A 14,249-nucleotide genomic window follows, 5' to 3' on the forward strand; every position below is an offset into this window, starting at 1 on the left:
AAATGCCCCACCCCTCCCAGGCTCTACTTCCTCACATGCATAGTTATTTACTCAAAAGCAGTAAAATGGAGAAAACCAACCGCCCCTGACTCCCGGAGGGGAAGACGGAGAGCGGGCTTACGCTTCCTCCCAGAGCCAGCAGGGGGGGCACCAGGCAAGGTCTGTGAGCCGTGCCTCCCCCACGCCTCTTCCCGCTTCCTCTCCCAACTTCCCCACAGCCGCCGCTTCAACTAAAAGTGGCCATTGACCTTTTAAGCTTTTAAGCAGTGGTGCAATAGAATAGTATTTCAAAGGAAAATAGTTATCGAAATTTTGGAACTGGTTTTCCCGTGTTAATGGTTTGAAAAAGTAGGCCACATTTCGGGGGCGGGCGTGCAGGCAAGGAGATGAGTTCCAACTGAGGCCAGGAGACCTCCATTCGGGTGGAAGAAGGTGAAGGGTCCCCGGGCAGGAAAGAAGCGACGGGATCTTTCCGAATTCCCGGTCTCTGGGCGCCAGCCCCGTGGGAAATCGCAGAGACGCGCGCTCTCCAACCTCAGGCACCGAGGCTCACCGCCCAGCACCACCCGGGAGCGCCGGTGAGGGAGTTCTCTCGGCAGTCGGCGCAGGTGAGCGGGGGCCACTCGGCGGCCGGAAGGGGAGTGTGTGGAGCGGAGAGGAGGGAAGGAGCCGGGCCGGACTGGTTTGGGAGACTAAGTAGCACCGCCCGGGGGAGGGGACTGAGAGCGGCCAGCACCGCCTTAGGAGGCGCCGCTCTCCAGCCGCTGGCTGCCTTCTAGGACCTAAGCCGAGCGGACCGCCTCCGGCTGGCTCCCTCCCGCTGTCCGGCGCGGGCACAAGGGGCTGGAAGGGGGCCTTCTCCAACCCATTCTGGTGTCTTCGACGGGGAGGGGCCTTTGCGAGGACCTCCAGTCTCTCTTGCACGCCGCTCACAAAATGTGGGGGCTGGAGCGTCGCGTGGAGAAGGCGCAGAGGGAACGGGAAAGACAGCCCCCGCGGCGGGCCGAGGGGTCAAGAGTGCGGTGTTCGCTCGACTCTGGAGCACCCCGGCGCGGATGGGAAGCAGGCTCTGGCCGCCGAAACGAGGACGGTGGCCGCCGGGGGCTCCTCCTGCGCGTCTCCAGGTCAGAGGAAGGCGGGTTCCCAGGCAGCGACACCGCCCAGCTCCGCACCGGAGCGCTAAGTCCGCCTCCCCTGAAGCCTGCGCAGTAGCGCCTCGGCCTTTTTAAAGCAGTAGCGGGGGCCGCGGTCACGTGGGACGAATTCCTGGAAAGTTCCTGGAAAGCGGCCTCCGCAGCGGTCGGGCGGGGCGAGCTGGGAGAGCGGGTTAGGGCAGGAGGCGGGGAGCAATGGAGGCGCGTCGGGCTGGGAAGTCGCGCGCACTCATCGTTCCGGGGACAGACGTTTAACTCTTGCCAAGTCTCGCCGCCGCCGCGGCTCGCGGGTCTTGGGCTTCCCTTGAAGCATGAGCCACCGGCGCTGCGCGGGCCGCGGACAGTGCGCGCCTGAGCTCCGGGCGCACAGCCTCAGGATCCCCTGTGCCCACAGTCCGGGCACCAGAGGAGCTAGGGCCGGGGCTGGCGGCAGGTACTGGTCCTAGGATCCCAAAGGCTCCACCCTAGGAGGGTCGCTGGGGAGGCGGGCACCCAAGCGCGGCCGCGAGCGCCGGGCTGCTTTGGCTTCCGCAGTCGAGAGCAGCGGAAAGGAGGGAGAGAGTCTCAGCTGCGTTTCTGCCCCGAGGCCGGGCGCTGTTGCCGGCTTTCTCCGGTTCCTTCCCGGCGTCGAAAAGTCTCCGGAGTTTTTTTTTTTTCTTCCCCCTAAACTGCCATCCAAATTAATAATCCTCCTAATAACCTGATCTCCCGCTCCTCCCCACCCGCCTGCCTCCCGCCCTGGCTCCTTACTCCTCCCTCTGTCCTTCCCACCTCCTTGGTCGCAGTCGGAGGGAAACCCAGCAGCTCCAGGGTTGGGGGTGTCCAGGCCCAGAAGAGGGATGTCGGAGCCCGGGGGGGTCTAGGCGATGATCCCCAGGGCTTTTGTTTGTCCTATGCGCTGAGGACTCCCGCTGCCCCCGCCGCTGAGCGGCGGGCTTGTCGCATCCCAGGCACCTCGTTGCAAAATTAAAAACTGAGGAAACGCGGGCAGACACCCCTCTTCTCCTCGATCCCTCCGGGCTCTCCCGCCCCAGGTCCTCAGGGGAGGCTGCCTAGTGCGGAGGCGGCAGCTGAGGCCGAGGTAAGGGCTCAGCGTTCGTTGTCTTTCGCGTCCCGTGGCTCTCGCTCCCGCCTGCTCGGCCCCGGCCCAGGCTCGGGCCCCGAACCCCCACAAGGGCTGCGCGCTGGGGCGGATTCCTCGACAGCGCCCGCAGCAACAGCAGCAGCGCCGCCTGGACCCGGGAGCAGCCGCCACGGCGCCCCTGACCCCTGCTCCAAGCGGGCACCGGGAACCGGGGGGAGGGGCACGAGGCAGCCTCCCGGCCCGGGATGCGGCAGGTCGAGCACCTCGGAGCTGCGGGCTGGCTGCTCCAGCTCCGGGAGCCTCGCGGCGCTTTAGGGTGGGAAACCAGGTTTGTGCGGGGTGCTGCTTCTTGGGGTTTTCTGGGCAGTGCGGAGTGTGGGATATGAGTACCAGTTGGGAATCCCTCCCGTTCTTTCCTTTAAACAATTTCCGACTTCTCCTTCACAAGGTCCTATTTACCACGGTGCCCGCAGGTGACTCTTCCAGTCTGCTAGTCTGAGATTTCAGCGAGCAGCCCTGGGCGGGAAGAGACCCGGTTCCCCACCCTCATCCTGTCCCTCCTCCCCGCCCCCTCCCTCTTTCCAACTGGCGTCTCGGATCCCTGCTCTCTCTTTATCCTTCTGTCTCTAGAGCTGGGCCAGGGCAGTAACTGGATGCTTGGGGTTAAATGGTGCGGGAGCATAGACGCGGAGGAGTCCCCGGGATTTTCCACGTTTCTGTCTCTCCACCCACACCCCAGCCAGGGGTCCAGTTTGAAGTGACCCAACTCTACACTTTCTCTTTGCAGGCAAACTGTGGGTGACCGCGCCTGCGGGGGACTTTGCCATCCGTCCATTGGGACCTGGGGAGGAAGATCCAGCAGCTCCCCACCCCCTCCCCCTCCACCACCATTTTGGATACTCCGCAGGGACGCGATTTGGGGTTCTCACTGACTTCCAGGAAGGACGCTTGCCCCTCTCTGACCCCAGCTTGGGCGGCCACCTGTCTTTGCCGCGGTGCCCTTCTCCCATGACCCTGCGGTGCCTCGAGCCCTCCGGGAATGGCGCGGAAGGGACGCGGAGTCAGTGGGGGACCGCGGGGTCGGCGGAGGAGCCCTCCCCCGAGGCGGCGCGTCTGGCGAAGGCCTTGCGGGAACTCAGTCAAACAGGTAGGGAGCGGAACGGCCGCGACGCGTGCGAGAGGGGGGTGCCTGCCCACAGACGCTGCTGGGGGCTGTGCCGGTGAGGCCCGCAGCTGGGAAGTGGGGCCGAGGTGGGAAGCAAAGAGGAAGATGGAATAACGTCCCCCTTGCTTCCCGTCCCCGCCTCAGGGCGGGGGACCACAGAGGATGCCGCACAGCCCTGGATCCTTGGGAATGAGAAAGGAAAGTGGTTCTCGAGAGACTCAGAGATCTGGGGGAGGGCAGAGCGGGAGAAGGGCTCCTTGGAAATTGCCACTAAGGGCGTTGAAACCGTGACTATTTCCGCCCTGCTCAAGGGTCGGCACTCGGGCTCGAACCCTAGCGGGACAAAGTGCCTGGCGCCTTCCTTTCCGCGCAGTGCGAGTGAACGCAGCGCTGCCTGCAGCTTCAGCTTCATCCGGCTCCCGGGCGGAGCGGCCGCTGCAGCCCGGGATCTGGGCGGCTAAGTCCAGGGACCGACAGATTGCAACACAGGCGGCTGCAGCGGAACCGGGAGGAGCGCGTCCTTCAGGGGCGGCGCGCCCAGGGTATTGCTGGTTTCAAGTGCAGTCCTGCGCTTTGTGCGGCTTGCTGTCGTCTCTCGGCATCTGAAAGTAGAAGAATGAAAAAAAAAAAAAAATTCTGGCGAACTCTCCAGGCTTTCAAAATTTGGATTCTAAACGCTTACGTTTGGGGCAAAGTTGAAGTTTTGGTAGAGCTAGGGAGAGGGGAAAGTTCTCTCACTTGCGGTTGAGGTCTTTCCATGCGGGCCATGAGCTTTTTCCCTCAGCCGAGGGACCGGCAGATTCTGGAATACGAGCAATTTTGGGGAGTGGGAGGGTGGGGGATGGAGGATGCATATTGTTCAAACTTCTTAAATACAGAATGCCTCTTAAGCCATATTTGAAAACGGGATGGGCCCGGGAGATGGTGCAGGCAGATCAGATCGAGAATGCTGGGAAGACCGACGGTTGGGCTTGGATTTGGATTAGGGCAAAGTCCAAAAGACTGCAAACTTGAAGTACTAATTGTACTAATTATCAATTGGGGTTTCCCTCATTTCTCAATGACTGATAAGGAAGCAGCAGACAGAAGCTATTGTACCAGAACTGCACTTTTGAAACAAGTAAATGCAGTACTTTCCAGGGCTTTGAACAGATATGCAGCCATTGACAGATTGGGGAGGGTGGGGATGGTGGACACCAACAATCCGAAAAGTTACTTCTGTTTTTACTTTTGGAATTACTAGAGTTGGGTTTTCCACTTTTTTTTTTTTTTAAAGGGCATGGCTGTTATTTCTAACTTCTGACTTATTCTGATTTACTTTAAATCTTTGATTTCACTCTAGTGCTGGAAGCATCATGCTTTGTCAGCCACTGTGTCATTGCAAATAGTCTTTTGCTTCGTTGGGAGAAAATCTTAATGTACTTTGAAGAACCGCTACAGAAAGTTACCACACACACAAAAAAAGAAAACTGGCTCACAGTTTGTGTTCATGATAACATGGACCTACATGTCCATTAAGTTTCTACCAAAAGTATTTATGGTAGCCTCTGGTAAACTTTCACTCACGCACTTCTTTTTAGAGCTGGAAAAATTGTTGTCAAGTACTTTGCCCTATTTAAAGCATTCTTTATAATAACTATTTTTACCCTCTTTTCTTTTTCTTTTTGAACAAAAACCCCAGGTTGGTACTGGGGAAGTATGACTGTTAACGAAGCCAAAGAAAAATTAAAAGAGGCACCAGAAGGAACTTTCTTGATTAGAGATAGTTCGCATTCAGACTACCTACTAACAATATCTGTTAAAACATCAGCCGGACCAACTAATCTGCGAATCGAATACCACGATGGGAAATTCAGATTGGACTCTATCATATGTGTCAAGTCCAAGCTTAAACAGTTTGACAGTGTGGTTCATCTGATCGACTACTATGTTCAGATGTGCAAGGATAAGCGGACGGGCCCAGAAGCCCCCCGGAATGGCACTGTTCACCTTTATCTGACCAAACCGCTCTACACATCAGCACCACCTCTGCAGCATCTCTGTAGACTCACCATTAACAAATGTACCGGTACCATCTGGGGACTGCCTTTACCAACAAGACTAAAAGATTACTTGGAAGAATATAAATTCCAGGTATAAGTGTTTCTCTTTTTCTAAACATGCCTCATATAGAGTATCTCCGAATGCAGCTATGTAAAAAGAGAACCAAAACTTGACAGCTCTGAATAACTACATGGAATTCTTAAGAACAGCTGAAGTCAATTTAATTTAAATGTGTGATGAGATAGCTAGGTAGTTAAAGTTCCCCCAGATATTTTCACCTGAGTAATGCCTCCCTTCCTATGGCTGAACAAGACCAGTTGATCCTTTTAAGTTAAAAATTAAATGTCCCAAGTAAAGGCTGAAGTAACATTTTATCAATGCCGTTCCTTTCTTTTTGGTTGAAGGTCTAAGTGCCAGTAGTAGAGAAAGAACTCCACGTGGGGGAAGGGAACTGACACAGGCTTAACTTCAATTTTATATGCCTGGTGATCAGAGTCTATTTTAGGACATTTTATGTTTTGCATTCTGATGTACCTAGGGGTTTTGTTGAGCAGATATGCTTGTATTTATCCTTCATTTTATGCAATTAACCAAATCAACCAAAAAAAGTGACCATGAAATCCTGTATTTGTCTTTTTACTACATGTATGAACTCTCATGTGAATGAGTACTGTAGTAATCTAAAGGGAGCCTTACTTCAGAAATATTTCAAACTGGTGCAAACAGAAAAGACTTTGTCTTTTCCTTTAAGGCTAAAGACAAGAATGTCATGCTTTTACAGGTGCAACTCAATCCCTGTTAATAAAACAATGTAGATACAGACATTTTACCTTTTGAAGTAGCTGTGCCCCAACCTGTTGCCATGGATGTTTTTGGAAATGGCTTTAGAAATTTCCAAGTTGTCCTTGAATTGTCTAACCATGGACATTAGCAGTTGTCTCCCTTCTACCATGTAGAAAACTCTTACTTAATTTTCTTCCAGATATAGGGGGATACCTGCCTGTTTTTTCAAAGTGTTTATTTACTGCTGTTACTATTTGATTAGAATGTATTAAATAAAAAAAAACCCTGACTTTTACAAGTTGCATTTAATTACTTTGAATCGTAGAGTACATACACTTTCATGGTAATAGAGGGTTGCCCTAAAAACTTACATCAAGTGAAATAAACCAAATATGCAGCAAGAGGTAGAGCATTACTTGCCCTTCTCTGAAGTTGTGAGTCGTACTTGCCCTTTGCATTTCAGAAATCATGGTTTAGAAACTACAAGAATTGCCAAGTGGCCCGGTCTTTTACGAGTTGAATAAGCATAGCACTGATGCCCTTTGTAGTTCCAAAAACGTGTTTTAGAAACTACAAAAATGTGACATATCACAGTCTTTTACAGGTTGAGTAGGCATAATACAAAATAAAAAAAGTTTTGTGGCCATTTATTTTTTGCCACATGGTCTCATGACTGTTGTAAATGCACCATCTTTTCTGGAGTTCAGACATTCATTTGCCACCTTAAAAAATTTTTTCCTGTTCAGCTGTATGTGATGGTGTGTCACTAGGAAGGTGAACCTAATATATCGTGTGTGTGTCCCAAGTGAATTATGCTTGGAAGCATATAATTTACTTATAAATCATAGTAAAGCCTGCTTATCACAAGCTCATGAAAAATGATTTTGCGCCTGGAAAGAAGACAACTATGTGTGTCCAAACAGCAGAGCCAAATGAAAGATCACTAAGATGTCCCTTAGAATCTGTAGCCTAAAATTTACAGAAGAGCTATACTTTTAGGGTATATGATCGGGAGATAACCTTTTCATTCAGATGTTCAGGTTCCGTGCATTGCTTACCCTTTATCTTCACTGACAACAGTTTTCTAATGTGGGATGTTTGACTTCTTTGGCAAAACTTTTACATGGCCATTGCCAAGGGGCTTTGTGGAATTTCTTTTAGGTCTTTGTTATTTCTGTTCCCATTGTTTCGATACTGTAGTTTCTCATTTATCGAGCAGTAGATGAGTGGGATGTGGGTACCCGTGGAACTGTGGAAAGTTCCGCATTATTGCTAGCAAGTGAGTAATTGTGAGCCGGAGGACAGTAAAGGCATCTTGAGTGTGCTGTGGAACTATTGCCTTACGTTTCAATCTTCCATATTCCAAGTAAGTTGATAAGCATCAGGAGACAGAGTCAGTCAGTCTCTCTCTCTCCCTCTCTCCCTTTCTCCCCCTTCTCCTTCCCTCCCTCCCTCCTTCCCTCTCACAATTACTAACATTATTTATTTATTGAGTTTAACGTGTGCCAGGTTCTCACTCAGCATTGTACATGCATTATCTCCTTTAATCCTCATGCAGCAGACCAAATGAGCGAAGTTCAGTTCACAGGAGGTACGCCTTCTGATTTGTGAGTGAGGAGTCATTCCAGGAATATCCTAGCCTTTTTTATTCCTGGAGAGGAATTACGAAGAGCAAATTGCTGCTATTTCTACATTGATCCAGACACACAAGTTAGAGCAGGCTATGAAAGGAACCTCAGCATTTTTATATATTTGCCTCAACCGGAAAAGTATAGGTGCCTTAATTAGTGTTGTGCTCTGAGGGATTCCAGTCGGCTGGGCCCAGTGGTTTTCTCCTGGTGTGGGGGGTGGGTCCAGAGGGAGTTCACTGTTTTACTTGGTGGCCAGTAAATGATGCCAGTTACCAATTATTGGTAGCCCAATTTTATAGATGCTTGAACAAAAAGGTTAAGATGTATACTGTCTAAATTATCCTCAACAGAGCCAAGAAAAATATCCAGGATTATGTCCCTATGCAGGGCAGTTTGGGACTTTAGTGAGTGTATTATTGTTGCTATTGTTAAAGACTTATAAAACCCCACAAACTTAAAATACTTCGATCTGAGTTTCCACTGAGAGCAGAGTTGAGGCAGTAGAATTTTTCATTCCATCACAGGACAGAGGACTGCTTTTTAGGGTTTTTGGTGTTTTTTTTTTTTTTTTTTTAGGGCTTTGGACAGTGGAGAAAAGGCAGTTCAGCTTATGAGCTGAAAGTTCTTTTTTTGGCACGTCAATAAGAAAGTCTTGACTTCATAGTAATTATGTAATCCAAATAGGTAACAGAATGGGACAGTTGTTTGGGAGTGTTTATTTTCTTGGGAAGGATTTTCTCTGCTTTTAGAAAATTGTACCCTGGTAGGAGAGTAGGAGACGGAGACGTCATCAAATAATCCATGGGGCAGAATGTCCTGAGACCAGGCTGTGACCTACTCAGTGTGGATACAGGCACAGGGTGGTGGGTGTTGAGTGGCTGTGGTTATATCTAACAGCTGGGCTGAAGCCTCTCTTGTCTCCCAGTTGTCCTTTCTAGCTTTAGAGCAAAAATGTGTCGTCATATATTTGTTTACTAAGAGGTCTGTCCTCTCTCCCCATTTTTAACTTCCTAGAATTTTAAAGCTCGAAACCACTTTTCAGATCACGTATTTTAGTTTCTTCATTTTACTGAAGATGACTTTCAGATCCCAGGAGGTCAAGAGATTCACGTGTACATGCGCACACAAACATAATTAATCCAGCAAATCCATGGCAGAGTTAGTGAACACATATTTTAACCTCAGGTTTAGTATTTGTAAAAACTACATCCTACTCTTTGTTTAAATTGCCAGTACTCTTCCTCACTACACTGTTAGCCCTACAGTTCTTTTAACATCACATTTTTCCTCTCTGAAATTGGACAGCAGGCCTTTAGAATACTGTGTGGGATAATTCCAGTTCTTGGCTCCTTCTGCCCCGCTCCAAATAACCAGCTTCTGTTGGGTTTCTTGATGTCTCGATCCACATTAGAGTTTTGCGTTCATTTTAACTCCTCAATGTTTCTAACCTATTTGCTGTTTTAAAGTCTAAAACCTGCCATCCATGCTGTTTTATGATCTCATTTCTGCCTCGGCCAGATATGACTCACACACAACCGTGTCCGGGTGACTGCCCACCTCCTGTCCACACCAGTGGAGCCCGTTCTTTCTTTTGCCTGCTCGCCCGTGGGCATAATGACACAGTTAATTCCTGCCTTGCTTTCTCCCTTTTGTATCACAAAGTTGCCCTTTCAGCTCATCTGACACCACCCTGCTGACCATTTTGTATTCCAATGAAACAGTAATTATATTCTCCTTCATTTGAGTAATTGAGTGATTTAGGATACCTTAAGATTAAATCTTTTTCTTAGTCTCTCTGATTCCTTTCAGGTTTTTAAATAAGTAGCCAGCCCGAAATATCACACTTTTGGTATGTGCATGTTTTAAGTTTTTGTTTTAAAGTACCGGAGGCTCCTTCTTCATTGTTAAGTTGCACTTCATTTGAGTGGAATGGAAATATGTAAGAATGATTCTGTGATAGTCTTGTTTCACTTCTACATAGGCGTATTTTTCTTTTAGTCCCATCTTCACATATTTTTGATTTTTCTAATTTTTCTTCTATGTGGCTTGAGCTCAGGTTTTTTTATTACCAAAGTAAAGCAACAGCTGTTGCTACGGTAGCCTCTAAAGGCCCTGGAAGTCTCAAATGCCTAGATAGTAAGCCGAAATCATGGAGAAAAGCTAGATATTCCTTTCTACCCCTGCAGGAGCTGTGTCAACCAGAAATGCTGGATCAGACGAGTGTTGTCATAGAGAATGGGGTTCATGTCAGTAAACATTCAGTGAGCCATACAAATAAACCGATTTTATAGACAGTCTCGCTTGGAAACTATATCCTTAACTTATAGAAACTCCGACTTGCCCCAGGGACCAGGAGCACATTTTGTGAAGTATTAGGCATGTGGGGCTGCCTGTTAGAAGCAGAGGGAAGGAGAAGACAAGCCAGAGCCCTAGGGAAAAGGAAAGAGGTACTGCCAGCTGCCTTCTTCTTCTGTCTAAGCGTGAATACCACACGAGCCTTTTTTCTATGGTGGAGACAGGGAGACGTCATCACAGAACTTCATAAAATTTTTCTGTATCTCCACAGTTTCCAACTGTGTTAAGATAAAAATTTATATTTTGCTAAATGATTTTCCCTTCTGTCAGTTTGGTGTGCTTTTTCCTGTTTAGATTTTGGTCCAGAGAGCTTCTGTGTTATTTCTACCCAGAGAAATTGTTTGATTTCCCATTTTAACCTCCCCTCTGCCATTTTGATGAACTTGACCCTTCTTAGGTTTCTAGCATAGTTTCTTGCTTCTTAGGTTTCTAGCATAGTTTCTTGCTCCTCATTTCTATTTCCAGGTTGTGGCCATCAATTCTATATATTTGGTCAGAAAGTGTGTTTGCATTTTGCACATTTGCTTAGGGCATCTGCTTTCAGTTATCTGCTGTAATAGGGGCAGAGAGAGAATGGGGTAGTTGAAACTCGTAAACACATCCAGCTAATACTAGTTTCAACTTCCTCTCCTCCATTCAATCTCCTTTGCTAGAACTAGCAGGAAAATCAGCTGCTTCTCTGCTCTCATTTAATTTTCCCTATTGGGGCAATGAGGATGTTAAATAACAAAGTAACTAAAAAGATGGCAAGAATGAGAAAATTAAGGAGGATGGAGAATCAGTGGTGTGCTGAGGGCTCCTGAGTGCCAATTGTTAAATACTTAGGGATTTTGTGAGCTACATCATCATGAGTAAATCATTGTTAGATAGGAACCAGCCATGGTGAGAGTATTTATACCTCAGAAACTGGCAGACACTACAATTAAGCACCACTCCCCGACTCCCCACCATGATGTCTGGTTTAACAACACACCACTGAGCTAGGTGTTGGTTTCTCCTCAATAATTGAGACCTCACTAGAGTAAGATCAGTTTATTTGTACTCTCCTTGATATCAAGTCTAGTGGGCAATTTGAGGAATGAATTAAAATATATATATATATGTGCGTGCCACTCCTTTATTGAGTTATACCACTGGTAGATCTGCCAGTCTGTTGATTCAGTGTCTTGTCCTAGTTACACAGTAGTATCTGCAGATATCTTTTCAGTGTTTTTTAGCAGGGAGAGACAGGACCTTTTCAAAGTCATATGACTAGTGAAACAACTCTTTAAACTCTGATAGACTAGGGTCTCTTTTTTCCTTCCAGTTTTATTCATTCATTCATTTTATTTCATTATTTAATTTCCTTCTTTCTTTCCTTCCTTTTCACTTGATTTTCTTCCTCTCTCTTCTTTTTTTTCTGCCAGCATTTATTGAGTGCCTACTGTATTATTAACCAGGAATACAAAAGTGTAAAAAATGGTCTTGCATTGAAGGAGCTCTCATAGTCCACAGAAAGGGATGGAGAAGAGAGGAACTAACACTTACTAAACAATCTAATATGTTCTTTACCTTACATCGTCATTCCATTGAATCCTTGCAACAAGCTGGTAAGGTATGTATTTCCTCACTTATTGAAAATGAAACAGACTTGGCAAGAGAGAATATTCTGCCCAGTAGGTAGTGAGGTCATGGTTCAAACCCAGGCTTTTGTTGGGCTCTGCATCTCAGGGTACCACAGGAGTTTTAGCTAGATGAGCAGTTTGCTGTAAAACGCAGTGATTAAGGCAACATGGACAAGATGCCATCAGCCTGACCCGAAAGGTTGAAGACCTCAAAGGAAAGTGGCTTGTATCTGAGTATTGAAGGGCAGAAAGGAGTCTTTAGACCTCTTGGTGAGGAAGGTCCTTCTGTAGAATGGTTGAAGAGAAGGGTAGAGGTGGCCAGGGGCAGATCCCGAGGCCTTGCTGAAGAGCTTGGAACTTATCCAGAGGGCAGTGAATAAAAGCTTTTTAAAATGGATTAACTGAACGAGGTTTGTGTTTTATATCATCCCTCTGGAGGCCCTTTGGAAAATGGCTTGGAAAAAAACAAGAGTGGAGTTAAGGAGACTAGTTAGGTATGCGTCGCTAGGTGTGAATGGGGTGGGAAGGAGATAGTGGCTGGGAAGAAGATTGGGGAGGGGTGCAGACATTGACTCCCCTCGTCTGCAGGATCACACTTGCACTGGAGTTTTGGGCTTTGGGTCCCACAGATGCATGCTTCCCTTCGAAGGCCAGCTTCTACACCAGACGAGTTAGGGTAACTGGCAGATCCATTCCCAAGAAAGTAGAAAGTGGTGGTGCAGTGGGCAGAACCTTTACCCAGGAACTGGAAAACTTGGGGTCCACTTCTGCTTGTTTGACCTTGAGCCAAACATTGAATCTCCTAGGGCCTCCGTAATGCCGTATGTAAAATGAGGAGCTTGGCACCTTCATGCTTTTTCGTCATTCTCGTGAGGTACCCCATGTGCCCAGGTGGGAGAGCAGCCTCTCTCACGCCATGGTGGCAGTGGCCAGAGGAGAGGCAAGCTCCACATTTCTCTGGCATCTCAGTTTTGACTTAAACTGTAATGTAGATTTTGCCTCTCTATATAATGTATTCTCATTTATTTTGAAAAAATAACTTCCTTTTAACTCTCGATTTTTTCACAGTTGGAGTCAGTTGACTCCATTTTTATTCTGGTAAAAATAATTTTGGTTTTTGTCTGGCTGTGGATCTTTGAGCGCTACCCTGTAATCAGAGTTTAGATCTGGATTTTTAAGATCTTGATTCTGATGGAGGAACAGGAATCTGCTGTGTATCAGCCATTATTACAATGACCCTTTGTTTGAATTTTCATTATCAAGAGACATGGAGGGCTGTCTATGTTAAACATCATGTTAAACCACCATGATGTCTGGCCAATATAATAGGTGTGATCCCAGAGGGTTGTGGGCAAATAATATGCTTTCGCAAGTCATTTTTCCCATTTATGTAGGTTTTTTGCCTTTCTGATTGATTCTCAATGAACAGGGATGCCATTGAGCTTTATTTTTCCTTTTCTCTGTCAAGCAATTCATGGTGGAGAGAGGGAGACAGATAAGAGAAGAGAAGAGAAGAGAAAAGAAAAACACACAAAAAAACCCTGGACAATACTAAGGGAATTCTTAGATTCTTTGATAAAATGAAAAGAATCTTAGAGCATAAACAAACCTGCCTTAATCTATCCATCTTGCATATTTGGATTTTCCTGGGTCTGTTTTAAAGTGAGGCACTCCTTTGATGTTGGGGCACACTCTAGGAGGGTGGATGTGTGCAGACTTCATAGGCAGAGGTACATCATTGAGCCTGGGTTCCCAAGAGATCCGGTTTGCAGCTGTACCAGGTAGGCCATGGGATTCATGATGTTCCAGGCATGGCAGTATGGTGGCCATTTTATAACAAACCAATTCTTGGGCTTCCAGGGGATTGGTAAAAGCTAAAACATATAGTAATGCTAGGCATTGCACTTAACACTTAAAAAATATGACCTCATTTGGTGCTCCCAACAAACCTTGAAGTAGGTTCTGCCTTTATCTCCACTATAGAGATAGGGAGATTGACACAGAGAAATTTAGTGACTTAAGAGAGCTGAGATTTGAACTCAGGCTGGTCTGACTCCAAAATCCATGCTTTTATTCACTCTTCTATCCTTTTTATCAATAAGTTTACAAATGCTTTTTAGCTCTTGAGGCCTGCAGTCAGCATGTACCTTGATGTATTCTAGACATCTACCTTTTAGTCATATGCAGTTAATATTAAGAGGGCTATGACCCTGCCTGCTCAATTTGTAATTATGGTGTTATTAGGACTTTGATTTCAAAAGTAATACAAGATCTCCCCAAACCCTGAGCATCCAGCTTGGAAGGATCCCTTCCATCTGAATTTACACTACCCGTCCCTTCCTCTAATCTCCTTTAAGGACCTATCCAGTATAATCATAACTCACCATCTCTTCCCTATCATCCTTTCCTTTTTCTGGAGGCAAATTATAC

General features: G+C 47.2%; 1 protein-coding gene across 5 annotated transcripts; it reads left to right on the forward strand.

Annotated features, from left to right (window-relative positions):
• The first annotated feature begins 211 nt into the window (after window positions 1-211).
• Window positions 212-6,524, forward strand: SOCS2 (suppressor of cytokine signaling 2). Of its 5 annotated transcripts, none has more exons than XM_011361782.2 (3): window positions 212-608; window positions 3,026-3,385; window positions 5,085-6,524. In XM_011361782.2, the coding sequence occupies exons 2-3, from the start codon at window positions 3,247-3,249 to the stop codon at window positions 5,540-5,542; spliced, it is 597 nt and encodes a 198-aa protein (XP_011360084.1). In that variant the 5' UTR covers window positions 212-608; window positions 3,026-3,246; the 3' UTR covers window positions 5,543-6,524. The 5 variants fall into 5 exon arrangements, with proteins under 5 accessions (XP_011360084.1, XP_011360081.1, XP_011360083.1 ...); XM_011361779.2 differs by lacking the exon at window positions 212-608 and adding an exon at window positions 745-1,124; XM_011361781.2 differs by lacking the exon at window positions 212-608 and adding an exon at window positions 1,345-1,587.
• The last annotated feature ends 7,725 nt before the right edge of the window (window positions 6,525-14,249 follow it).

This window comes from Pteropus vampyrus, unplaced genomic scaffold (genome assembly GCF_000151845.1).
Source record: "Pteropus vampyrus isolate Shadow unplaced genomic scaffold, Pvam_2.0 Scaffold70, whole genome shotgun sequence".
In the NCBI taxonomy this organism is placed as follows: Eukaryota; Metazoa; Chordata; class Mammalia; order Chiroptera; family Pteropodidae; genus Pteropus; species Pteropus vampyrus.

Bases quoted from the DNA above. Each gene is read 5' to 3' on its own strand.
- SOCS2 (XM_011361782.2), top strand. From the start codon at position 3,247: ATGACCCTGCGGTGCCTCGAGCCCTCCGGGAATGGCGCGGAAGGGACG. The intron at 3,386-5,084 runs GTAGGGAGCGGA...CAAAAACCCCAG, and splicing joins GCGGGAACTCAGTCAAACAG to GTTGGTACTGGGGAAGTATG.